The 23,787-nt window shown below is 48.7% G+C and overlaps 10 protein-coding genes across 10 annotated transcripts; 7 read left to right on the top strand and 3 right to left on the bottom strand.

Annotated features, from left to right (window-relative positions):
• Positions 1-264: 264 nt before the first annotated feature.
• Positions 265-2,128, top strand: BGW36DRAFT_453507 (DUF250 domain membrane protein; the record flags this gene model as incomplete). The annotated part of the gene is made up of 4 exons (XM_046221874.1): positions 265-819; positions 892-965; positions 1,082-1,707; positions 1,760-2,128. Exons 1-4 carry the CDS (start codon positions 689-691, stop codon positions 2,126-2,128), a joined length of 1,200 nt encoding a protein of 399 aa, XP_046070649.1. The 5' UTR covers positions 265-688.
• A 1,877-nt stretch (positions 2,129-4,005) lies between these two features.
• BGW36DRAFT_299248 (uncharacterized protein) lies at positions 4,006-5,181 on the top strand (the record flags this gene model as incomplete). The annotated part of the gene is made up of 2 exons (XM_046211514.1): positions 4,006-4,866; positions 4,933-5,181. 2 exons carry the CDS (start codon positions 4,006-4,008, stop codon positions 5,179-5,181), a joined length of 1,110 nt encoding a protein of 369 aa, XP_046070648.1.
• A 521-nt stretch (positions 5,182-5,702) lies between these two features.
• BGW36DRAFT_398721 (acyl-CoA N-acyltransferase) lies at positions 5,703-6,536 on the top strand (the record flags this gene model as incomplete). Its single annotated transcript, XM_046218438.1, has 2 exons — positions 5,703-6,162; positions 6,220-6,536. 2 exons carry the CDS (start codon positions 5,703-5,705, stop codon positions 6,534-6,536), a joined length of 777 nt encoding a protein of 258 aa, XP_046070647.1.
• Positions 6,537-7,732: 1,196 nt separating this feature from the next.
• BGW36DRAFT_382800 (uncharacterized protein) lies at positions 7,733-9,380 on the top strand (the record flags this gene model as incomplete). The annotated part of the gene is made up of 1 exon (XM_046216594.1): positions 7,733-9,380. A coding segment is annotated over exon 1 (1,514 nt), but the record flags the coding sequence as incomplete, so codon positions are not given.
• Positions 9,381-9,568: 188 nt separating this feature from the next.
• BGW36DRAFT_382799 (putative copper resistance-associated P-type ATPase) lies at positions 9,569-13,823 on the top strand. The gene has a single exon (XM_046216593.1). It carries the CDS (start codon positions 9,797-9,799, stop codon positions 13,706-13,708), a length of 3,912 nt encoding a protein of 1,303 aa, XP_046070645.1. The 5' UTR covers positions 9,569-9,796; the 3' UTR covers positions 13,709-13,823.
• A 310-nt stretch (positions 13,824-14,133) lies between these two features.
• Positions 14,134-15,229, bottom strand: BGW36DRAFT_429380 (putative steroid dehydrogenase; the record flags this gene model as incomplete). Its single annotated transcript, XM_046220682.1, has 4 exons — positions 14,134-14,841; positions 14,896-15,026; positions 15,082-15,148; positions 15,194-15,229. 4 exons carry the CDS (start codon positions 15,227-15,229, stop codon positions 14,134-14,136), a joined length of 942 nt encoding a protein of 313 aa, XP_046070644.1.
• Positions 15,230-15,645: 416 nt separating this feature from the next.
• BGW36DRAFT_398717 (Alpha/Beta hydrolase protein) lies at positions 15,646-16,689 on the top strand (the record flags this gene model as incomplete). The annotated part of the gene is made up of 4 exons (XM_046218437.1): positions 15,646-15,897; positions 15,921-15,975; positions 16,058-16,302; positions 16,324-16,689. The coding sequence occupies 4 exons, from the start codon at positions 15,646-15,648 to the stop codon at positions 16,687-16,689; spliced, it is 918 nt and encodes a 305-aa protein (XP_046070643.1).
• Positions 16,690-16,970: 281 nt separating this feature from the next.
• BGW36DRAFT_323272 (putative DNA repair protein Mus81) lies at positions 16,971-19,177 on the bottom strand. The gene is made up of 3 exons (XM_046212688.1): positions 19,001-19,177; positions 18,373-18,943; positions 16,971-18,323 (listed from the first exon to the last, which is right to left on the bottom strand). The coding sequence occupies exons 1-3, from the start codon at positions 19,090-19,092 to the stop codon at positions 17,124-17,126; spliced, it is 1,863 nt and encodes a 620-aa protein (XP_046070642.1). The 5' UTR covers positions 19,093-19,177; the 3' UTR covers positions 16,971-17,123.
• Positions 19,178-19,560: 383 nt separating this feature from the next.
• Positions 19,561-20,735, bottom strand: BGW36DRAFT_382793 (putative nucleoside-diphosphate-sugar epimerase). The gene has a single exon (XM_046216592.1). It carries the CDS (start codon positions 20,617-20,619, stop codon positions 19,657-19,659), a length of 963 nt encoding a protein of 320 aa, XP_046070641.1. The 5' UTR covers positions 20,620-20,735; the 3' UTR covers positions 19,561-19,656.
• Positions 20,736-21,185: 450 nt separating this feature from the next.
• On the top strand, positions 21,186-23,776 carry BGW36DRAFT_382792 (putative C6 transcription factor). The gene is made up of 4 exons (XM_046216591.1): positions 21,186-21,446; positions 21,508-21,640; positions 21,689-22,773; positions 22,826-23,776. Exons 1-4 carry the CDS (start codon positions 21,275-21,277, stop codon positions 23,581-23,583), a joined length of 2,148 nt encoding a protein of 715 aa, XP_046070640.1. The 5' UTR covers positions 21,186-21,274; the 3' UTR covers positions 23,584-23,776.
• Positions 23,777-23,787: the final 11 nt, after the last annotated feature.

Here is a 23,787-nt window from a genome sequence, read left to right as displayed (position 1 = left end):
GCAGCCCACCCCTTTTCGCTATTGCCACGTCTGCAGCCCACGTTCGCTGCTCCCGGCCGGTCACTTGCCCTTGCCGCGCTGAACCCAGCCATCACAACACACTAATCTCGCTCTGTACGTACTAATCACTACTTCCCTCAATCTGGCCTCTTCCAGTCCCCAGCAGCTAAAAAAAGACTTCCCCATCACCAATCTCCTCCCAGTTCTAGAAGTCTCACTCAGGCCGATTCGGACTCATATTCTCTCGAGTCTCACACAGCCCCCTAATCCCACTTTGTCCGTCGCGCCAAAGCCCACAGAATTTTCTCCCGCTCCATTCCATCCCTTGACCCTTCCCTTGGCTCCCCCCGATTCCGTCTGCCATCATAATTACTGCTTCCTCTCCTCCCTCTCGCATTCCCTCCTATGCCCGTTTACGTCCTGCTCTTCTGATTCGAGTACCCTTTTCGTTTCGTCCTTTTTCGTCTTTACCATCCGCAATTGACCACAGCCACTCGTTCAACCCTTTTCTGACGCCGTTTCCTTTCCCCGCCACTGGGCTTTTTGATACTCTTTTATTAATCCACTTCTCTTGTCCCATCCGCTCCCCGTGGCATCCTCATCGTTCGGCACCAGCAGCCTCCTTCGGCAACGCCCTTTCGAACTCAACCAATTCTTTCGTGACCAGGCTCGTTTCTTGACCGCGACAATGTCTGAAGGTGAAAAGGCTCGTACCTCTGGCGAGGTTTCTCGTCCGGAACCCACCCTCCCAACCGTCAACCCAGATGCACAGAAGTCAGAGCCCGCCAAGGCCGCCCTGCATCCTGCTTTCTATGTGAGGTGAGAAGAACCTGGGTCACCGAGAAGAGGAAGATGAAAGAAGGCAAATGGCTAATTACTCTCCGCCAACAGCACATGGATTGCCCTAAGCTCTAGTGTGATCTTGTTCAACAAGCACATCCTTGCGAACGAGAGTGCTCCATTCCGTAAGTGATCAATAATATGTGTGGAAGCGGTTTTGATACTAACGGTGTTGACAGCATTCCGTATGTTGAAATCTTTGCACATCGCTCGTTGCTACACTGATCTGACTGATTCACAGCCATTTTCTTGACGACATGGCACTTGGCCTTTGCGACTTTGATGACCCAGATCCTGGCCCGCACCACCACCCTCTTGGACGGTCGCAAGTCTGTCAAGATGACTGGCCGTGTCTATCTGCGTGCTATTGTTCCCATCGGTATTTTCTTCAGTTTGAGTTTGATCTGCGGTAATGTCACCTACCTGTACCTGAGTGTCGCCTTCATCCAAATGCTCAAAGCCACCACTCCCGTTGCCGTGCTGTTCGCTACCTGGGGTCTGGGAATGTCCCCTGTGAACTTGAAGGTCCTCTTGAACGTCTCTGCCATTGTTGTCGGTGTCATTATTGCTTCTTTCGGCGAGATCAAGTTTGTCTTCATCGGTTTCTTGTTCCAGATTGGAGGTATCATCTTTGAAGCCATTCGTTTGGTTATGGTCCAGCGCTTGTTGAGCTCTGCCGAGTTTAAGATGGACCCTCTTGTCTCCTTGTACTACTTTGCTCCCGTCTGTGCCGTCATGAACGGTGTTACCGCGCTCTTCTTGGAGGTCCCCAAGATGTCCATGACCAACATTTATGACACTGGTCTCGTAACTCTCACTGCCAACGCTATGGTCGCTTTCTTGCTGAACGTCTCCGTCGTTTTCTTGGTAAGTTGATGTGGCTCTCGTTCCAAGGTCTACGCTAACCCTGCTTTCACAGATTGGCAAGACTTCGTCCCTGGTCATGACCCTCTGCGGTGTCTTGAAGGATATCCTCCTTGTCGCTGCTTCCATGGCTATCTGGCACACCCCGGTCACCGCCCTCCAATTCTTCGGTTACTCGATTGCCCTCGGTGGTCTTGTTTACTACAAGCTCGGTGGTGACAAGATCAAGGAGTACACCAGCCAGGCTAACCGCTCCTGGGCTGAGTACGGATCTACCAACCCTGGCCAGCGCCGTGCTGTCGTCATTGGCGCTATTGTTATTGGATTCTTCCTTTTCGTTGGTGCGCTTGCTCCCAGCTATGCACCGGAGTCCGTTGACCGCTTCCGTGGTGCTCTGGGCAGCGCCTCTACCGGCAACGCCTAAATCAAATATTAATTATCGTCGAATCTTGAAACGCTTGCCATGTCAATTTACTCCCCGATGCCTGTAGCATACGACCTTACTGGTGTGAGTTGACTCTTTCGGGGATTAGCGTGGAGAGTTACATCAAGATTTGGCATTATGAGAGGCCGCTCGCCCTCAGGAAAGCCTTTCATGTATATGGCTATAACTATACCGTGTGATGAATCTGCACGGGTTTCGATGAGTTGCATTGACCACGACGGAGGCCTTTTTACATGGCCTGCAACGGTTGGATCCGCTGGAAAATGCAGCGAATGTCCCAAAGTTTCTTTTTTGACATGATTTGCTCTTCTTTCGTCTTCATCTTTTAATCCCCTCCTCTTTGACTTTCGACTTTTTTTTCTTTTTCTCTTTGACAGGATGGGGCTGCCAAATACTTTTTACTTCACCTTCGGCTCTTGCAGTCGCCCGCATGCGCATTTTCCTCCCTTACTACACATTGCATTGTGACTATACGCGTGACTACATTATTTCGATGTTTAGAATAGAAAGGTGCACCGGGGTTCGGATTTGTCATTAGTTTTTGTACCAAGATACCGGAAATCAAAAATCCTCAGTTCCCGCAGTCCCTTCTATCTTCCTATCTCCTATCTATCTTGCCCTCTGCGCCATCAGCCTCCTGCTTACTGCCTAGATACGATATCTTCTCAGCTGAGCTTATCGCGCGTCAATAGTCTCGAGACCGGTCTTACTGCAGACACGAGGGTGATGGCGTGCTAGCCTGCCAATTCCAGTGGCCTCAGGCGGCTTGGGAAATGGGCTGCGAATCATGACGCGTGATCCGTGATTACTACATGCAGTAGCAGCAAATAGCCAAAGCTTCGCTGCCGCTCGGCCCCACAAATTCTTTCTGTGCAGGCCCTCATTGGCCCGGTATCCAGACTGCCAGAACCTGTCCAATCAAGGCCTGTCCAAGGTGGAACTGTGGAACGTGATGCCCACCATGCCGACGACCGACCACTCACAGCAGCCCGCTTACCCGGATGCTGGTCTCGCAGGCTCAAGCGCCGGATTGATCTTCCTCTTTCTCGGCGCGACGCGTAGTGGCCAGCCCGGGCGCATTCCGTGTCATGGATGGCGCCGGCTTTGGGGACTCAAGCCACCAGTTGCCGGAGCAGCCTTCCCGCCCTGCCTTGCTGCCTTCCTGCCTCAATTCCTGACAAGCGACACGCACCAGTCACCACTAAGCAACTGCTAAGCGGCACTAACAAATTGCCAATCAACCGCCCATTCTTATTGGCTGGCACAGTACGTGCTCCCATTGGCTGTAGCCTGCTCCGCCGCCCAGGAACTCCCTGCCCCGATCTGCATCGCCATTGGCCTTGTGCCTCTCCGCATTGCATCGCAGTCGCGGCAGAAAGGGCGTTCCGCATCCGTCCATCGTCAGCCTCGACCTTGGGGCTTTCTCGTGCATCTCTGGAAAGCCCCAGATCTTCCGCCTCGCCTGACCTTGCCAGTCCTTCTTCTGCCACGCCGCCCTCTCTTCTTTCTTTCCCTCTCACATCCTCTCACATCCTTCCTCGCCTTCCTCCCCTACCCATCCATCCTTCTATACTGTATATTGCTCTGGGCTTCGTCAATTGCGCCTCGATCTACACTGCCTGCTTAGTTCCACTACTCTTCTCTACTGTATACCTCGCCTTTCTTGGATGGCCCTCGACACCCACGCTGCCGTCACCCGGGATTGCTTCTGAATTGGTCCTAACTGCTTGCGCACAAAGGTTGCTATAACTCATTGTGACTTAAACTCACCTCTAGCTTATAGGTTCCTTACTCTGTTACTCCCAACCTATACACCATCCTTCCACCCCAACCCTATATATCATCATCCTGCCAATATGGGTCCAGTCCTCTACAATCACTTCTCGGAAGGCCCAACCATGGTCCTCCCTCATTCCCAAAACCACCCATCCTTTCAATTCCCGTGTCATTCGACACAGGGTCTACAGGCCTTCGACTCCAGCTCGTGGTCCATGGACGCGCCTTATGCGAGTTCTTCCAAACCCCAAGCGCGTTTCTCTACATCCTGGACACCTGCACCGGCTGCAAAGCCCATATTCATGAAAACCTCTCGCAAGCGTTCCCGCGATGACAGTGAAGAACCCAATGAGCAACGCAAAGAGGCTTTTAATCCCGCTCCCAAATTTCGTGCCCCTGTCATGGAAGAACCCATATATGGCGAAGGCATGGTCTTGCTCAACCCTCGAACTGGCATGGCACTGTCTGCAGAAAGTCAGACGGGCACTTGGTATGAAGAAAATGTGGAGAAACAAGTTGCTGTAGCTCCCCCGATCTCCTCGCGACGGCAGACACAGGATGCGAGCTCCTCAGCGCTTCTGAGTCGCAAATCTCAACGTCTCGACATTTCCGCTCCCGGATTAGACGATGTATCGCTTGCTTGTATCCAGCAAAGACTTCAATCCAATACCAGTGATGACGACCGCCGTGCTCTCGGGAACACTGGCGCTTTCAACGAACCTCACATCGATGACGTGACCCTTCTGCTTGGAATCAGCTGGCAGCGCGTCAACCGGGATGACCTGGCTCCTGCAATTTGCGGGTGGGAAAGGTATATCAACAACCACTTCCACCGATACCTTCATGATGCCCGCATTCTTCTTAAGAGTCGCAGCCTGAACGCCTATCTAGTTGCTGCCATTCCCGCAATCGACATTGCGCCTGCCAATACCGGCTTTGGAGTGGCTAATCCTGCCATATCATCTCTAGAGTTCGACCCGCGCTCGTATTTTTTCCTCTTCAAGGAGGATTTGACCGAAGCCCAGCTCGTTGGGTCGACTGTTGATAATTGCCTACAGAACCTTCGTGCTACACCCATTCAATTCGAAGGCAGCGAGGTTCTTCGGGCTTCTGAAAGATCACCAGAGCGTGTCATAAATAATACAAACGGCTTTGTCGCTCCAATCAGTAAAGACGACTTCAACAATATCCCAACTCACAACAGCGCATTGAAGGATGAGGTGGTGATGGGAACGGGGATGGATCTCGACATGTGAACAATTGACGCCGATGCAGGATTTTCGCGTTTTCTCGACGATTTCGATTTCAGTTCCTCTTTTCTCGGACATTGTCCACATTCTATTATCGACATCGACCTTTGTATATCAGTTTACGATTGCCTTTCTATTTATATGGCGCAGGATGTGAAGGCGTTAACTTTGATTTGACTTGAATAACCAACTATCTAGCTCAGGCACTGACACATCAGACAGTAAGTCATTATTAGCTGAGCAAAAGTTCAACTGAATATATATGATTATGAATAATTAGACGTGTACATTGTAATGATTTAATATTAAACAACGTAGCTTAACCAAGTCTACCAACAAAAATTGATGATAGGTATGACTCCGAATTACTCATTACCTAGCCTGCTTATGGCCAACAGAACATGAAGTTTTCGAAAGTACCCCGCCTCTGCCAGATAAACTATTCATTGAAAAGCACCGTCAAACCGTCGTGTTTTCAACCCAGTTCGCCTTATCAATCAATTTAGTGTTGAAGTGACTTGGACAAAATGGCGGCTCCTACAATTGAAATTCGCCAAGCAACGGCATACGATATTATTCCCATATCGCAGATCCACTACAGAGCTCTTGAGAGATATCACGAGTTTTATGCAGCTTTCCTTGCGACTCACCCTCGAGATATTCTTCCCAAATCTACAGAATCGGCGTTGAAGACGCCTGATAATATCTTCCTCGTCGCTGCTGACTCGGTGACGGGTAAGGTTGTGGGTTTCACTAGATACTATATTGTACCAGAAGAGAAAGAAAAAGAGGAGGACCGGAGGAAAGCATTATCATCTGCAACGCCATCGGCAGAGGCAACCCAGGCCCAGTCAAAGCCGCAGGTGCAGGTGTCATCGCTATACGCTTCAAAGAGTCATGTGAAAGATATATGGGACCGATTCAGCGAGCGAGATGATGAGATGGAGGCCGTGTACACTGGAGAAGTCAAAGGCCAAAGACATCTCTGTAAGCCTTCTTCAATGTGATAAAAAAAAAATGAAAACAACACTAATACGACTGCAGACGTTAAACATCTCATGATAGACCCAGCCCATCAGCGCAAAGGGATCGGGCAGAGATTACTCTCGGCGGTTCTCGCGAAAAGCGATGCAGAGGGGATACCTACTTTCCTGACTGCGTCGGCAGAGTCGCATGCGCTGTATGAGAAGTTGGGATTTGTGGATATCGGGCCTGCGTTTAGGATTGATAATGAGGCGTGGGCGAGGGAGGTCTTGATGCGGGAGAGTGTGCTAGGGATGGAGGTGAATACGAAGTTGGAGGAGCAGTGCAGGGAACTGTCTGAGGTGGAGAATTGCATGGTTCGCTGGGTTAGAACGTAGAATAATGATAGGAAAAATAATTATAATATTATTATCATTATAATAAAATATACGTCTCCAGAATCGAACACTGGGCCAGCCGTCGCATGCGGAACAAACCTCAGGCAAAAACCACGTGACTCGCAGCAGTACTCGACCAGTCCCTTCGGCCATCATCGCGCGCGCCTCAAAAAATCCCAACTCACCTCCGACGCGAAGATTCAGCCTGCATGAATCCTTCATGACTGACTCAACACGACGAGAGACGCCCGTTTAGGAAATAAATATTAATAGCTGCCGGCATGCAGTATTGCCTGCCTCCTCGACTGCCTACTGTCTGACTTGCAAGACCCCAGTGCTGACTGGACTATTTCATCATCCACTTCTTATAAATGCCTCTGCAGGAACTCACTTGTGTTCTATATTCGCTCGATATCACCGCGCTATCTACGATCTTACGCGTATCTTTGCTTCGTTCATAGTATTTGATTTATCCACCATGCCTCTCTCAAAGCCTATTGTCCGCCCCAGAGCCCCCGTGGGCCGGCTGCAGAGTCTCAAAGCTCCGCAGTCCGGAGTTATTCCAATCAAACGTCCTACTGGGCAACTCCAACCACCAGCCAAATCAAATCCAAATCCAAATACCAGGACAAGCACTGCTCATCATAACAGGACTCCAGAAAAGCAAGTCGAGTCGTGTCCGAATCCCAGCTGTACAGATTCTCGCATCATTCAGGATAACAACGTGAAGGTCTGTGCTAGTTGCGGTACTGTCATCAGCGAAGATACCCTCGTCTCTGAAATCTCCTTTGGCGAGACGTCGTCGGGTGCTGCTGTTGTTCAGGGCTCTTATGTTGGTGCTGACCAGACCCATACCCGTAGCGCGGGGCCCGGCTTTCACCGTGGTGGAGGCATGGAAAGCCGCGAAATCACCGAGCAGAATGGAAACCGCTATATTCAGCAAATGGCATTGGCATTGGATATTCCTGAAAGCGCCCAGAAAGCCGCCGGTCAGGTGTTTAAGCTGGCAATGGGCTTGAATTTTATCCAAGGCCGTCGTACTAAGACTGTCGCAGCTGTTTGTCTATATATTGCCTGTCGACGCCAGGCTGGGAACACGGTTATGCTCATTGATTTGTCGGATGTACTGATGATCAATGTATTCAAAGTTGGCCGTGCGTATAAACTGCTGCTGGAGGAACTACGTCTCGGTGGAACGGTCTTCACCATGAACCCGGTCGACCCGGAGAACTTGATTCTGAGGTTTGCCAAACAGCTTGAATTTGGAACTAGAACAATGCATGTGGCGAAGGAGGCTGTCAGGATAGTCCAACGTATGAGCCGTGACTGGATGACCATCGGCCGTCGGCCAGCTGGTATCTGTGGAGCGGCTCTGATTCTTGCAGCGCGAATGAACAATTTCCGTCGAACTGTGCGAGAAGTTGTTTACGTCGTCAAAGTCACTGAAGTCACCATTAACCAGCGTCTGAACGAGTTCAGCTCCACCGACAGCGGCGATCTAACTGTCGACCAATTCCGATCTGTGCATTTAGAGAATGCCCATGATCCGCCTTCTTTCAGCCAAGCAAAATTGAAACAGCGCAAGAAAAAGGCTGCTGCAGAGATTGAAGGCGAGGAGGCTGATCTACCAGGCCCTTTATCCAAGAGAAAGCGTGTCGACGCCGACGGCTTCGCTATTCCTGATATCCCTGATATCCCTATAGATCCTGCCTTGACTGCTGGTCCATTATCTACAACAAGGGGAGGCGGAAAAAGCAGTACACCAGCGGCGAATAATGTGCGAACTGATTCCGAAACCTCTTCTGTCTCTACGACAGACGATGATACCAGTGCTGCAGACCGACCGGAACAGAAATCCTCGCGTGGCCGCAAGAAGCAACCCTTGCCTGAACCCACACCTGAAGAACTAGCATCTGAAGAAGCGCTCGAGAATGAGATGAACCAATTTCTCGCACAAGGCTCTGATATGGTGGAAGTCGCAGCCAATGTGAATGCAGCACCACCTGCGATTGGGAGAATCCCACGTCAACCCCGGAAAGAAGTGTCAGATAGCGCTGAAATCGATGCCGCTGAATTCGAATATGACCCAGAAGTTGCCAACTGTCTTCTCTCCCCTTCGGAAGTGGAGATCAAAGAGCGGATCTGGGTGCATGAAAATCGTGACTATCTCCGTACACAGCAAGCCAAGGCCTTGAAAAGAGCACTCCAGGAGGGCGAAGGCGTGGAGAGCAAGAAGCCGCGTAAACGAAGGAAGGGACGCCTTGGCGATGTCACTTATCTTCAAGGTGAGGATGGGAAAGGCAGCCGAGCCTCGACGCCAGCTGAAGCGACGCGGCTTATGCTTGAGCAGCGCGGTTATAGTAAGAAAATCAACTATAAGATGTTACTGGATCTCTATGGAGAAGAAGGAGCGGCGGAGGTGGACAAGGCTGAGGCGGAGAGGGCAAGCCGCAGTCAGAGTGTTGCATCGCAGGCCCCCCCAAACCGCTTGAGCCTAGCCCTCATCATTTCAAGGAGATCATCAAGCCCAAGGTCTCGAGCTCTACCGAGAAAGCTGCCGACGAAGGCAACCTCGGTGGATTCAACGAAGCAGACTATGACGACGAGGACGAGGACGCTGAAGATGCGGCTAGTGATGAAGCTCGCGACGACGAGCCTGATCTTGATAATGCGTTTGCTGGAACTTACGACGACGATGACTATTATGCATACGACGACTAGAGACTCTGCTCTGCAAGTATTTGTGGCATTCATTTTGACACGCGATCCTTTCATATAGGGCATGTATAGATTATCTTCTACATATCTATAATACTTTCGTAATATGTGAGGCTGAACCCTAACACCATCCTTTACCTATAACTTATATACGTTCTGTAATAGTAGCACACGAAATAGTGATGAGACTCCATAGTCAATCACTGTGGCGGATTGACTGCATGCTGTGATTGGATGTTGCCACCCCACATGGCGCTAGTGTGCTCTTGCGGCATTTGTGCGCTGTTTCCGTTTTGGGACGGCCAGGCACAAACCACGCAGACCTCAGGTGCACCTGCTTTGCCTTCGTCCATATTAAGAGTATTCTACTCCTATAAATCATCCGATGCCATGTCCTCTTCAGCTTGCTCGTCTCGTTTACCACTGAGCCCTATTTCATCCCGCCCGTGAGCTCTCGGGAGTGCAGTGCAATCATTGTGGCGGATTCATTGTCCGTATCTAGCTAGACACGTCACTTCGACATCGTACAAAAATACTTCAACATGCCACAGACCGATGCTCTATCAGGCACTCGTGTCACTGTCCTACTAGCAACAAACATCCACTGTGCATCATGTGTCACCTTCGTCAAGGAGACGCTCTATTCCTGCCCGTCAATCAAACATGTCGACGTCACGATCCTCACGCAGGAGGTGCGTGTTACGCACACCCCAGATATCATCGCCTCGCAGCTGGCGCGGATGTTGATTGATGCTGCTTTTGAAGTCCAGCTGGCAACTACCCCGAACGAGGCTGGCGTTGTCCTGGATATGGTCGACACGTCTTCCTGGAATACATACCCCAAGGATGTGATGCCGTCGCTGTTCTCGGCTGGTTCATCCAGCAAGGCCAAGCGCGAACGAGAGTTGTATGAAATGCAACGAAGCAGGCACATTGAAAATTGTGAGGCGTGTCAAAAGGAGCTTTTCGGGAAAGAGAAAGAAAAACTCCATGAGCTTGACGAAAAATCGATATTAGACTCAGTAGTGGTGGACAACCCAGGACGGCAGTTTTCTGAATTGTTCGATGCCCGCATCAGTATCTCTGGAATGACATGTGCAGCGTGCACCAATACAGTTACAGATGCCCTAGAGCAGTTGCCTTTTGTTAAAGAGGTCATAGTGACCTTGTTAACAAATAGTGCGACACTAACTTACTCTGGTCCAAAAGAGAACATTGATAAGGTGGTTGAGGAAGTTGAAAGTGTTGGGTTCGAAGCTGCGATTGATACCGTTGAGAAAGTCACCATATCAGACCCATTAGAATTCGAGGCTCAATTTAGTATTGGCGGCATGACATGCGGTTCTTGCGTGAACTCGATTACTCACCACGTCAAGCAGCTAGAGCCTGTAAAGGATGCCACCGTTAATTTGGTGACTAATAGCGCCAATGTCATTTTCACTGGCACGCAGTCGTATGCCGAGAAAGTACGCGACGAAATCGAGTCTCTCGGCTACGAGGCTTCCCTAGAAAAAGTCACCCAACAAACAAAGCTTTTGAAAAATACTCCTGCTTTCGATCGATACGTTGCAAACATCAGCATCGGTGGCATGACTTGTGGTGCATGTGTTGCAAGAGTCACACAGGGCCTCCAGGAGCTTTCTTGCGTCAAAGATGTTGTTGTGGATCTGCTTTCGAATAGCGCAAAGGTGGAGTTTGATGGAAAGGATAATCTGGATGTGATTCTAGAGGAAATTGAAGATTTTGGCTACGAATCAAAGCCTATCGACTGCAATCCTCTCGAAAAAGAGGCTTCGGCAGCGCCTCTGGCCCGCACTGTGATGATCCGTGTAGACGGCATGTTCTGTCATCACTGCCCTGAGACAGTATTACAATCTCTCCACGAACTCGACCATAGCATTGATATTGTTCAAGGTCCTTCTCAGATTATACCAATCGTCAAAGTTACATACACACCCGATACGCCAAAATTGACCATACGAAAAATTGTCTCTGCTATCGATTTGTCAAGCCCGGCTTTTAAAGCGAGCATCTATCATCCCCCGTCTATTGAAGACCGCTCAAGGGAAATGCAGCTTCGTGAAAGACGACATTTTCTTTCCCGTCTGCTTTTTGTGTTTATTGTCGCTATTCCGACATTCCTCATTGGCATTGTCTTTACGTCTCTCGTCCCTTCTACGACCCGAATCCGCCAATACTTGTCTGATCCAATCTGGAGCGGAGCCGTGTCACGAATGGAATGGGCAATGTTAATCATGACCACTCCAGTGATGTTTTATGGGGCAGATGTTTTCCATATTCGCGCTATGAAAGAGATTCGGGCTCTATGGCGCCCTGGCAGTAAAGTGCCGGTCTTACGACGGTTTTACCGGTTTGGAAGCATGAACCTGCTAATTTCAGCAGGTACTCTAGTCGCGTACTTAGCATCGTTGGCTGTGCTTATAGCTGGTGCTGTAGTGAAGCCATCCTCTACTCACAGTCTCTCCACCTACTTTGATACTGTTACCTTCCTTACATTGTTCATTCTGGCGGGTCGGTCCCTGGAGGCATATAGTAAATCAAAAACGGGCGATGCTGTGTCGGCTTTGGGTAGGCTCCGACCGAATGAGGCCTTATTAATGAAATCGGAATCGTCGGACTTGGGCGCTAGTCCCACGGAGAGTGAATCTTCAGATACAATCCAGCGTATTCCCGTCGACTTATTGGAGGTTGGAGATATTGTCAATATCCCTCACGGCGCTTCTCCTCCTGCAGACGGCGTGGTTGTGAGCTCCGGAAAATTCCAATTTGACGAAAGTTCTTTGACGGGCGAATCGCGACCAGTCTCGAAAACGACAGGCGACCAACTGTATTCAGGCTCAGTTAACGTCGGTCAGCAAGTCTCGGTCAGAGTGACGGAACTGGGTGGCACTTCTATGCTTGATCAGATTATCAAAGTCGTTCGTGAAGGACAAAGCAAACGAGCGCCTATGGAGCGCATCGCTGATGTCCTTGTCGCTTACTTTGTTCCAATCATTACATTAATCGCCATTCTCACTTTCGTTATCTGGCTATCACTTGGCCAATCAGGTGCTCTTCCTGTAGGGTATCTTGATGATTCTCTTGGGGGCTGGGCTTTTTGGAGCTTGCAATTCGCCATTGCAGTTTTTGTCGTGGCATGCCCTTGTGGTTTGGCCCTGGCCGCGCCTACGGCCCTCTTTGTTGGAATTGGGATGGCAGCACAAAGGGGTATTCTCGTTAGAGGTGGAGGTGAAGCATTCCAGGAAGCGACACGGCTCGATGCAATTGTCTTTGATAAAACTGGCACTCTGACGGAAGGCGGAAGCCTCAAGGTCTCTGAACATGAAGTTCTTGACACTGATCCAGAAAAGGTCGCGGTAGCCTGGAAACTGGCACACGAGTTAGAACAGACTAGCAATCACCCTATTGCCAGGGCTATTGTTGAATTCTGCCAGACACGCTCTAGCTCCAGTATATCTGTGAAGTCTTCAGATATCATAGAGTTGCCAGGGCAAGGTATGAAAGGAAACTTCACGTTGTCTACAAGTGGGGAGACAATCACATACGAAGCCGCCATCGGTAATGAGCGTCTTGTGGAATCTATTTCCGACAAGTCCAGCGAAAATTCAGACTCACAATCAGGTTCATACTTTCTCTCCAACCTTCTATCAACGTATCAGACCTCGGGAAAATCTACTGCAGTGCTGCTTCTTCGCAAAATTTCGAGCCAGTCCTCATCCCAGTTTTCGCCTGTCCTTGTCTTCGCAACCTCCGATCCCATCCGTCCAGAATCATCTCACGTCATCGCCGAACTTCAAAAATGCAATATTGCCGTCTATATGTGCACCGGCGACAACGAAAGGACAGCACACGCGGTGGCGTCTGGTCTCGGGATTCCCCCTTCCAATGTCGTCGCGAACGTGATGCCAGCACAAAAGGCAGAATTTATACACAAAGTTCAATCGACCAATTCAAGTCAGCCTGGTCAAAAGAAAACCATTGTCGCCTTCGTCGGTGACGGCACAAATGACTCTCCAGCCCTGGCTGCCTCTGATGTTAGCATCGCTATGTCCTCTGGCTCAGATGTCGCCATCTCCACGTCTTCCTTCATCCTGTTAAATTCAAACCTCAACACCATCTTCGAGCTCATTGTACTCTCGAGACGGGTGTTCAACAGAATCAAGATGAATTTCGTCTGGGCTGCTGTGTATAATCTCATCTTGGTACCGGTGGCGGCGGGCGTGTTTTATCCCATTCCCCACGGAACCAACGTCATCGAACACGGTAGTTTGCACATGACTGTCGACGGACATTGGAGGCTAGATCCAGTGTGGGCGTCGCTGGCCATGGCATTGAGTAGTGTAAGCGTGGTGAGCAGCAGTCTGGCGTTGAGGATTGAGGGCAGAGCTATTCGCGAGTTTTTCAACCGATTAATGAGGAAAAACAGTTTATAATCCACGACAGACGTGATAGATGATCACAATGTCAATTATTTTCAGCATAGCGACACGTTGTTTAATTCTAATGTAATAAATTGATATTAAGAATGTTGAACATTCAGATATGGACAAAATTCTTAGCAATTATTTAAAATATGTTATTTGATGTATATCTTTTTTAGACTTCATTACCTAAGAAAATGCTGAATCATTGAGATAGTAAAAATGGCATTTGGTATATGTATTTGAATTGGTCGAGGGGGTGTCCGATTACATTGTGTAATTTATTTGTCAGTTTAGATGAATTTAATGTTACACAAAATCTCAACAGTCTCCCACTACATATAGAGTTTCTTGAGTACTTAGGTGATGAGCTAGGCGTTGTATCAATGTTCTAAATGCCTAGACGTCCCTATGAGTATCACGAAAATGCTGACAGGTCACATTTCAGTTTTTAGTGTTTCCTTTCCATAGTTGAAAGTTTCACGGTCAAATTTCTGGCGATAATATGGCCACATAAATGAAGCCGCAAACCCCAGAAACCAGTCCCAGACAGGGCGATCTCGTGGGCTCGGACCACGCATGTTGTTTAGTAACAACGCTGTATCACTATCCACAGTAATAAAGTAATGCCCCTTTTTGAGTCCTGAAAGTATCAATTCCGCAACTCTGCCTGCAGGTAAGCCACCACCATCTTCATCAGAGCCTTCAAGCTCTTTCAACAGATGAGGTTTTCTTAACTGCTCTTGAAAGAAGGCGTCTGTGTATATTGTCCCTGGAAAAGTACAATGGACTCGAATGTCCTGTTGAGACCGGTAGAGAAGCAATTCCTGCCGAAGTGTATCTGCCAACGCACGCGTTGCAGCTTTCGTAGGGCAATATGCGCTATACCCTGGAAGTCCGACAAATGCTGCTGTAGATGCTGTGAATATTATATGACGAGTGATGTTCTCTGAAGGTGGTTGTTTTAGCCAACGTCTCAAGAAGGCGTGCGCAATAAACGCAGCTGATAAATAATTTCGTTCCAGGCATGACTTGATATCGTTTGGCGAGATATCAGCAAAGAACCCGACTTCATCTGCAGTTCCTCCTGCGACGCAGAATAGGGTCGATGAGGTATCGGAAAGCGACGCAACGAAGTTTTCAACCTATATCAATATTATTAAGTCAGCCGTGTAAATATGGCTGAAGTTGGTATTAACTTTTGCTGCATCCGTCAGATCAAGTGCTGTAGAGCTGGCAACCTGGTCTGATTTTTTCACACGAGCCTGCATTTCCTTTTGCGTGTCGTCCAGCGGCTTCTGCGTTCGAGCTATTATGTTGACATTTGCACCTTTCTTGATCAGTGTTTGCTCGTGCTTATCAATATATAGAAGCGGAGGATGCACCTTGGTCAATTAAATGCAGCGCCAGCTCGCGACCAAGACCCCTGGACCCCCCGGCAACAGCTATAGACTTCTGCGATCAGCAATAATCATTATTCGTCTGTGATGTAGTTACTTGGCCTCGAACATCGAAGCAATTTTCTTGCTTCATCTTGATTTTGGTATACTCAAATCACTGCTCAGTATAATCAGGGGGAATTGGAAAATAAAACGTGCGGTAAAAATACCTCAGCTTAATGCACACGGAGGAACAGAATATCAGTTAAACAGTTTAGGGTTTGTTCCTGAGACGTATATATATGTTGGTAAAACAGGGGCGAGCGCACAATAGGCGCGCTTATCGGTCTTATCTTGTCAGCCTATATAAAAGGGTAACGTATTTCACCAGCGAACGAGTCAGGGGGTCACAAAGAACCCTCCGTCTGTTTACTCTCCGAAATTCTTACCGATCGCGGGGCTCGTTTCATAAGACTATATATGTCGTTTGAAAGAAACAGTGACGGTTTCTTAAGTAAAGATTAAGTGATTCCAAAGTCTCGGACTAGTGTTTAATATCTGCTCACCACCATGGCTGTCCAGATCTTTCCCTCCATCAGCAACAAAGCCACATTGTCAGATGGCACGACTTACGCCTACATTCGGGTTCCAGCGGACCACAAGCCAACCTTCCTGCTTCTTCATGGGTTCCCTAGCTCTAGCTATGACTGGCGCCACATTGTCCCAATGTTGACGGAGCATGGGTACGGAGTCATCGCCCCGGACCTGCTGGGATATGGCGACTCTGATAAATCAAAGGACTATACAGATTACTCTTTAAGCGTATCGCTGATCATCTCGTCGAGCTAGTCCGCCATGAAGGTTTGAATCATGTGATTGGCGTTGGACATTTACTGGTAAGTCTCTCTGCCTCTTACTATAAATAAAAAAAAGTATTGACTTGAACTGCTGCCTAGGGGCTCATGTCTACTATCCACCGCAGCAGTTGCTCACCCTACTCTGTTCTCTGCGGTTGTGTTCCTCGCAGTTGGCTATTTTCCTCCAGGACGTATGGACATCGACGCTGCCAACTCCATTGGCGAAAAGGTGCTCGGATATACGAATTTCGGGTATTGGTACTTTTTCAACGAGAATACTGCAGGCAGTATACCGAATGCCGCCCCAGATTCATTAAACTCACTGCTCTATTCCACCACAGCCGAGGATTGGAAGACCATTATGGGCCCGGTTGGTGCAGCCAAGGCTTAGGTTAGTAGTGCGAAGGTTGCACCTCCACCCTCTTGGCTCAGTCAAGAGGAGAGAGACACACACATTCGCATATTTCAAAAGGGAGGGTATACAGGACCTCTGAGCTGGTACAAATCTTGTATACGTGGTGTTGACGAACCGTTTTATTCAAAATTCGAAACCGATGAGAGTAAGACTCTCGACTTCCCGGCATTAGTGATCACAGCCGAGTATGATTATGTCTGCCATCCTGAATTCCAGAAACCGGCGGCGCAGAAGTATTTGACTAATGGCCGCGTTGAGCAGCTTCAATGTAGCCATTGGGTTCCATTGGAGAAGCCTGCAAAGCTATTCAAGTTGTTGGATGAGTTTGCGAGTGGACTATAGAATATCTTATGTATATTCATCACTAAATTAAGTAAGCCCTAGTCAATTAATTTGTACCCAGTACGTATCTCCCAGGGATTGTAAATATTCACAATTCTGTCGTAGTTTGATTAACCCAGCTCTGGGTTGCGGCCTAAGTGCTAGTGGGACTTGTAGAGAAGCCCTAAGATCCCACCTCCCGCCCCATTTAGCGCCGAGCTGTCAAACTTTAACTAACCAGCAATGCTATTCTTGGCCCAACCCCCTTATATGGGCGCGAGGCTTTGTTTGGGGGGGGGGGGGGGGGGGGGAGTCATCTGGGGGCTAAATTTTAGACAATGGTTTTGGAGCGAAATCATTCATGATTCTTGGAGGTAGAAGCTTATGTTCATTAGAAGCGGCATGATATTGGGGAATAGGTCGTACATCAACATGTAGTCGTATACTTTAATGGTCTACCCACCTTCGCCCCATATCTCAGCTACCTTTTTGGCAAGCACACCAGCAACTTTCCTCTTTGGGATCAGACTCCCCATCTTATCCGTTATCATCTTCTCCATAGCTTTCATCGCATTATCGCCTCGGATAGTAGCTTCTCGCTCTGCAGTTTCAAGCGCTTCGATGAATTCGCGTGGAGTGTGCCAGTGGCGTTGTATTTCAAGGGCTTTGTCGCCCGAGATACCTCTTGTGCACATCAGCATTTTCAAAAATAGGTCACGCAGGGTGAGAATATCGGATTTGGAGGTCAAGGCACAGAATGATGAAAATGTGACTCCATATGTTGTGTTTTCACAAGGGTCTTCGGCGCGTAATTTTCGTATTATCGTGAGGTAGGAGTCTGAAGAGGATAGATGGAAGCTAGGAATGAGTGCCACCGATGCGCTCTTGACTGCGCTGCTGCTAATTTGACTCGACGATAGCGTGGTAGGTTCATACATTTTCCGCAGGAGAAAAGTCATACGTGCAAGATAGCGAATAGTATCATCGAGGTTTCTAGTCTTTTTGACAAAATAACCATTGACGACTTGTGTCGATGCAATCGCCGATGCAACAGCATCTTGATAATTTGGTGCTTGTGCGCCGTTCGAAGAGTGGGATACAGCAAACTCCTCGACGAGATAGACGACGTTCTTAATTCCTGAACGACGAAGTCGGAATTTCTGTTCGTGAAATCGTCCGTCTTTGATGGATCCGATCAAGTCGTCCAGTCGTTTTCGTTCGATAATCCAGTCCAACATGATTTCGTCACCTTCCTCACCATACTGTGCTAAATAGCTAGGATCTTTGCATTTGGCAACCCACATTACGTCGCCAAGTTCAAGGGCTCGGACGTGAGGGGTGATACCTTTTGTTTCGAGTTCTTTCGCAATATAGTCACGATCGTTTTTTGCCCGTACCTCGCGAGAGTCTAGTAAAAGTTCTATGGTGAATCCTCCTGGCGGCAGGACAATAGATCCTGTTGGCTCTTTATTTAGGGTTACTGGTCGTTCAGTTGTCGCCCTAGGTCTGACTGATGCTGGCCCAATATCATCTAGTACTTCAATATCAGAATCGTCGAATTCAAAACCACGTCGGTTTGTTCGGGACGAAGCAGTTGTCTCCTTTGTCTGGACCGGTCGATGTAGTTCTGTAGTGGTTGCATTCGAGTTCAGTGCCTATGTAAATTAGATTATAGTAAATTCCATTCGAAATCAATCAGCTTACCACTTGATCCTTTGAGTGCGCCTCAGTACCGCTTGCCTTCCTGATTCTCTTTGCACAATCCCAGCCTTCTTCTGTAAGAGCATATTTTCTAAGAGGCCGCCCGTGTTCATACACCAGCTCCTTTTGTACCAGTGTTTTCATCGCATTCCAAGCAGTATAGAATTTAGTTGGATCACTCGGAGCCGTGAAAGACGTGTCTGAGTACGGCTGAGCAACGTCAATGAGTTGAGCCTTGGTCATGCTTTGCGACGAGTTTTCATTCAACGTCGAAAGTCCCCAGATCAATGCATATGCACCAGATCGCAGAGCTGGAACGTACGGCTTGGCTTTCCGAGTCTTCTTAGTTGGTTGGTCGGCAGCGCCTGGTAGATCATCGCCAGACGGGCGTTTCTCACCACGATCTTTATTTGGTGGTTCTGGCATTGGTAAGCCATTTTGGTCACAGTATTCTTTCAGCTTTTCGGTAAGGCGATCGCAGAGCTTCGGGCCCAAACCGTTTAATTGAATTGCTTCCGATGGGTGGTTGAATGCTAGCGGGCAGGCCTTCATAGACTCGTAGGCTTTTTTATATCTATAAGGACAATGGTCAGTATTTGCCATGAAAAGTAGCCGTCGATCTGGATCTCACACTGTGAATCCCTTCGAATTCCGCTCTCTGGCTTGCTCCAACCATTCTTTGATCCAACCCAGCAGCAGTGGGTTGGCGCAATTTTCTGCCATCGCCGTTTCCAGCAGAGGAGCCACCTCTCATTATTTTATTTTAATCATTAAAGGAGATGCTAGACCAGTTCTAGCAAATGATTGCAGTGTCGTTGAAGACCTACGCGTACTTTCGCGACATCCGGACACGCTAGAACGGGAGATCACGTGGTCTAGTCAACGCTCATTTAGCGGTTAGATATTGATACTATTGGTAATAATTTGTTGGTTTTGTAGTTGTATACATTTCTTGGTACCAAATATCAAGGATATGTCAAGAATAATTGACTTCGTTCGTTTCAATATTGTCAACGCTGAAAGAAATGTAGTGTGTCGATCCAAAAAGAGCTGTGTATATATCGATGCATCCTTTCAACTGATCAAGTTAACATTTCAAAAAACGAAACTACATCAATGGATGCAAGGGCGTTTTACTTCCATTTCTACGAATTCTAACATCAGCAATTACTACGAAGAGAAGGGTGGATTATTAAACCAATTATTTTGACGTTGGATAAAATTGCTACAGCAACCCTTAGGGATCTTGAACGAGAATTACAATAGGAATCTGTAGTTTATATAAGACTAGGTATCATTATTGTCCAAACTATCCTTAAAATCCCTAACTGCTTGCTCAAAAGATTCGTCCCTCTTGAAGCCCAACCTAATAGCCTGACTATTGTCAAATCTTGTAGGCCACGAGTGCACAATTTTTTTCACAACTGGATCTTCCTGTTCCTTGAGCAATGCGAGTTTGTCCTTACCTCCTACTTTCTCTAATGCGTCCATCATTTCCTGAATCGTCACACAGATCCCCGGAATGTTGATTTGACGAATATGCAACGGAAGGGAGTCTGCCGGCAAGGAAAGCGTGACAATCAGGTTGTGTAATAGCGTTCGCGGCGAGCAAAGCCATGACTTGAATGATCGATCCTCGAGAGGAATTAATGCTTCTTGCCCGTTGAGAGGCTCTCGTATCATGCCAGACAGGAATGAAGAGGCAGCTGCAGTAGGTTTCCCAGGACGCACAGAAATCGTAGGAAACCTTAATGTAAATCCCGTGATAAATCCTCTGCGTGTATAATCATTGATCAATGCCTCGCAAATAAATTTCTCGGCGCCGTAAGACGACTCGGGCGTGGGTATAACATCATCGGTTACAAGTTTGGGCAATGGCTGGCCATATACAGCTTGACTGGAGGAGTAAATGACGCGTACGCCAGGGCACTTCTTGCGTAGCGTCTCGAGCAAAGCACGAGTTGCATCGACATTTACCCTCATGCCAAGCTCAAAATTTGCTTCTGAGCCCGAAGACATGACTCCGTGAAAGGCATAGACGGCGTCTAGTGTGGAATCAACCAGAGCTTCCAAACCGCCCTCAACGAGATCTGCAGTGACGGCTTTCGCATTTCCAGGGTATTTGACGCCAGTAGGAATGGGAGGGTCGACTAGATCTGTGAGAATGACCTTGTAGGAGGCGTCATTAAGTAATTCTTTTGCGAGAAGCTGGCCGATAAAACCGGCAGCACCGGTGATGAGGACATGCATGTTCAGGCCTCGAGGTCCAATGATCAGACCTTGGAATGGCCAGCTGTCAAATCTCAGACAGCCAGGCCATTTTAAATAGACACATCCACCCCACTATTTGCATCGGGAGAGCCCGCCCGAGCCTCGGAGTTGCTCCGGTCGCTTGAGCAGGGTCGACTGCGATCATTAATAGTATTTGTCTGTGGTTAATAGGAGTCTAGCTTTTCTGGACCCGTTGCATCTGGCGTATCCTACATTAGGAGGAATATTTGAACAACAGATTATTAATGACTATGGGCATCTTTATCTTTTGTACCTGGGATACAGTGAGGCGGCGGTTGTCTGACGGCGTATCTCAACAACGCCATGTATCTGCCTGAGTGCTGAAGGACGAAGATAGAATGCAGGAAACATCAACAGCATCTGCATACAGTCAGGATCGATAGATACTGTTGATCGAAGAAGCGCAAGTACGAGGTAGGGCTGCGCCGTGCATGTGACTGGCGGGCGTCGGCGATCCACCGCGGCGCTAAACGGCGGAATGAAGGCCGGTCTGGGGTAGTTGCTAGGATTACAACTTACAACAGCTCATGACTACAGGCACGACGCAATTTAATATTACGCACAACTCGACCAGCCTGCGCTGGCACGGGCTATCTCCGAGGTCATCCACGGCATGGTGCGATTTGATTCTCCCAATAATACGGCCATGTCGAATGTGACGCCGCTGAAACGTTCCGCCCTCGAGGCTGGGCTCGACACGCCGCGAAAAGACGACGATGCGGGCGACACTGACACAAAGGCATCGGTATCGGGCTCGGTGCCGAGGGTGTCGAAAGCGCGTGCATGTATGTAGGATCCGGCGCTGTAGAGTCGAGGTGGATGACGCTGACCACACCTGTGTTGCAGGCGCAGAGTGCAAGCGGCACAAAATCAAGTGCGAGGTGAAGCCCGGCGAAACGAGCTGCACCAAATGTCTACGCAGTGGGATCAAATGCGTCGTCAACGACTTTTCGCAAAAGTTTGTGGACGATGATTTGGCGTCAGTATGGACATGACCTGTGGAGTCAATGCGGCTAATTGTGAGTAGATGGAAATCCCAAGCAACCGCCACAATACAGCAGCTCCAAGCTGCTGTATCACACCTCCTTCGTCAAAATAGCCTTCCAGATCTCTCCAGCTTCCCCTCGTCAGATGGCAGTGTTGGCCGCAGCCCATCTGTGTCACATACCCACCAGGTGTCGCAGGACCGACACCTGAATGTCCCGACGGTAGCTTCTGGTACAACCATCAGTGCTCAAGCCATGACACGAGAGAATTCACAGGACCCGAATACCGAGGATCCTGAGCTCGTGTCAGCGCCTATGCGTAGTTTATATGAAGTCACCAAGCTGCGGAATTTCGGAAATAGCCACGTGGAAAAGCCCAAGTCAACGTTGCTGGAGGAAGACTTTATTTCTCGGGGATATGTATCGTTGCACGAGGCGGAGGAGCTGTTTGCATATTTTAGTCGGACGATGAATCAACTACTATGGGGTGGCATTGTCGTGCCTCATAGAGATTTGACATCGGTTCGACGCGCATCGACTCTTTTGCTGACTGCCGTTCTGACCGTGGCTGCGTTGCACATCCCCAACCGCACAGAAACGCTCAACACGTGCTACAATGAATACGTCGCCTTAGTATCCAGCATGGCACTTACCAGGTCTCATACATTGGATGATATTCGGGGGTTATGTGCCGGTGCATTCTGGTTGTCCGATCTGAGCTGGAAGCTTTCGGGCCATGCTGTACGAATCGCTACGGAAATGGGTCTTCATCAGAGTTTTCACAAAATGACTCGTGGACATGGAGATCGGTACGAATACGAACGAGCACAGCTGTGGTATCTACTCTACGTATGTGATCATCACTTCAGCATTGCCTACGGGCGACCTCCCGTGATCCATGAGGACGCGGCTATCAAAAACCACGAAGTTTTTCTGCAGTCTCGCCATGTTGTACCAGGAGACATCCGATTGATGGCACAGGTTGCTCTCTTCGTGATCCTGACCGAAGCATACCGAACTTTTGGATCCGACGTAGAGCAGCCTCTAACTGAAGAAGACTTTGGCCAGTTACGGGTGTACAACGTCGCAGTCGATCAATGGCGGCTTCTCTGGCAACCGCGATCAGGTATTTTGCTACTATCTGACAAGAAACAACAACAACTAACTTTTAGTTATAGCCGATAGCCCGTATGTTCGCACTTACCCGTCCAAAGGCGTTGTCTTGCATTTTTTATTTGCTAAATTCCAAGTCAACTCTCTCGCTCTCCGCGCTCTGTCGCCCACCAAAAGCCCCGTATTTTCCATGGACCGCAAAGAATGCGTCAACAGTGCCATTTCCGCGGCCATGGCATGTCTGAATATGGTGCTCGAGGAGCAAGACGTCCCCGACGCAATCGTCGGCGTCCCCATATTCACTCACACCATGGTTACCTTCTCTGCCGTTTTCCTGCTCAAAGTCGCCGTGAACTGGAACTCGGCGTATCTGAATATCGACGGTCGCCAGGTCCGGCACACGGTCGAGCGCGTGATCGAACTCATGACCTGCGTCAGCGCGGGCGATCGCCACCTCACACGCCATATTGCGCGGGGATTGAGCAAGATGCTCGATCGATTTAATGCCTGGGAAGGATGGTACGCGAATCAACCAGGAACAGGAACGTCGATGGATGGCGCAGCAAATGGACACGATCAACACAACAATCCCAATCCAAACCTCAACAATAACAACAGCAACCCTAACCCTCTCGACCCGTCCACATCAACCGCAGCACCTGGCGGGAGATCACGTCGCTCCATCCCCGGCGGCGCCAACGCTATGGCTCAGGGGTTCCCGCCGCCTGATCTGATCTATGATATGGTGGGGACATATGGGTTTGGCCTGGACGAGCATTTGATGGATCCTAGCATGCCTGGATTTGAGTTTTTCATGCAATGATCTATCATCTTAGTATCATGATGGGATTCATAATTTGGTTATTTTTCTGGTTTGCTATTAGCGATGAGCTGGCATGTAGTGTACGTTTAATGAGATGTCCATTCACTTCATCTATTTATAGGAAGTATATATATGTAATAATATGTATCTCAATTGATAGAATAAGATCAATTGGATATTATCCCCAATAATGGCAAAGCGAAA

The sequence above is a fragment of the Talaromyces proteolyticus genome, assembly GCF_021365285.1.
Source record: "Talaromyces proteolyticus strain PMI_201 chromosome Unknown BGW36scaffold_8, whole genome shotgun sequence".
Taxonomy (NCBI): Eukaryota; Fungi; Ascomycota; class Eurotiomycetes; order Eurotiales; family Trichocomaceae; genus Talaromyces; species Talaromyces proteolyticus.
The sequence above is the reverse complement of the archived record's forward strand: the minus strand, read 5'-3'. Positions and strand labels throughout refer to the sequence as shown.

Bases quoted from the DNA above. Each gene is read 5' to 3' on its own strand.
- BGW36DRAFT_382799 (XM_046216593.1), top strand. From the start codon at position 9,797: ATGCCACAGACCGATGCTCTATCAGGCACTCGTGTCACTGTCCTACTA.
- BGW36DRAFT_323272 (XM_046212688.1), bottom strand. From the start codon at position 19,092: ATGGCAGAAAATTGCGCCAACCCACTGCTGCTGGGTTGGATCAAAGAA. The intron at 18,944-19,000 runs GTGAGATCCAGA...TTGTCCTTATAG, and splicing joins AATTCGAAGGGATTCACAGT to ATATAAAAAAGCCTACGAGT. The intron at 18,324-18,372 runs GTAAGCTGATTG...TAATTTACATAG, and splicing joins CGCACTCAAAGGATCAAGTG to GCACTGAACTCGAATGCAAC.
- BGW36DRAFT_382793 (XM_046216592.1), bottom strand. From the start codon at position 20,619: ATGCATGTCCTCATCACCGGTGCTGCCGGTTTTATCGGCCAGCTTCTC.
- BGW36DRAFT_382792 (XM_046216591.1), top strand. From the start codon at position 21,275: ATGGTGCGATTTGATTCTCCCAATAATACGGCCATGTCGAATGTGACG. The intron at 21,447-21,507 runs GTATGTAGGATC...CCTGTGTTGCAG, and splicing joins GGTGTCGAAAGCGCGTGCAT to GCGCAGAGTGCAAGCGGCAC. The intron at 22,774-22,825 runs GTATTTTGCTAC...TTTTAGTTATAG, and splicing joins TCTCTGGCAACCGCGATCAG to CCGATAGCCCGTATGTTCGC.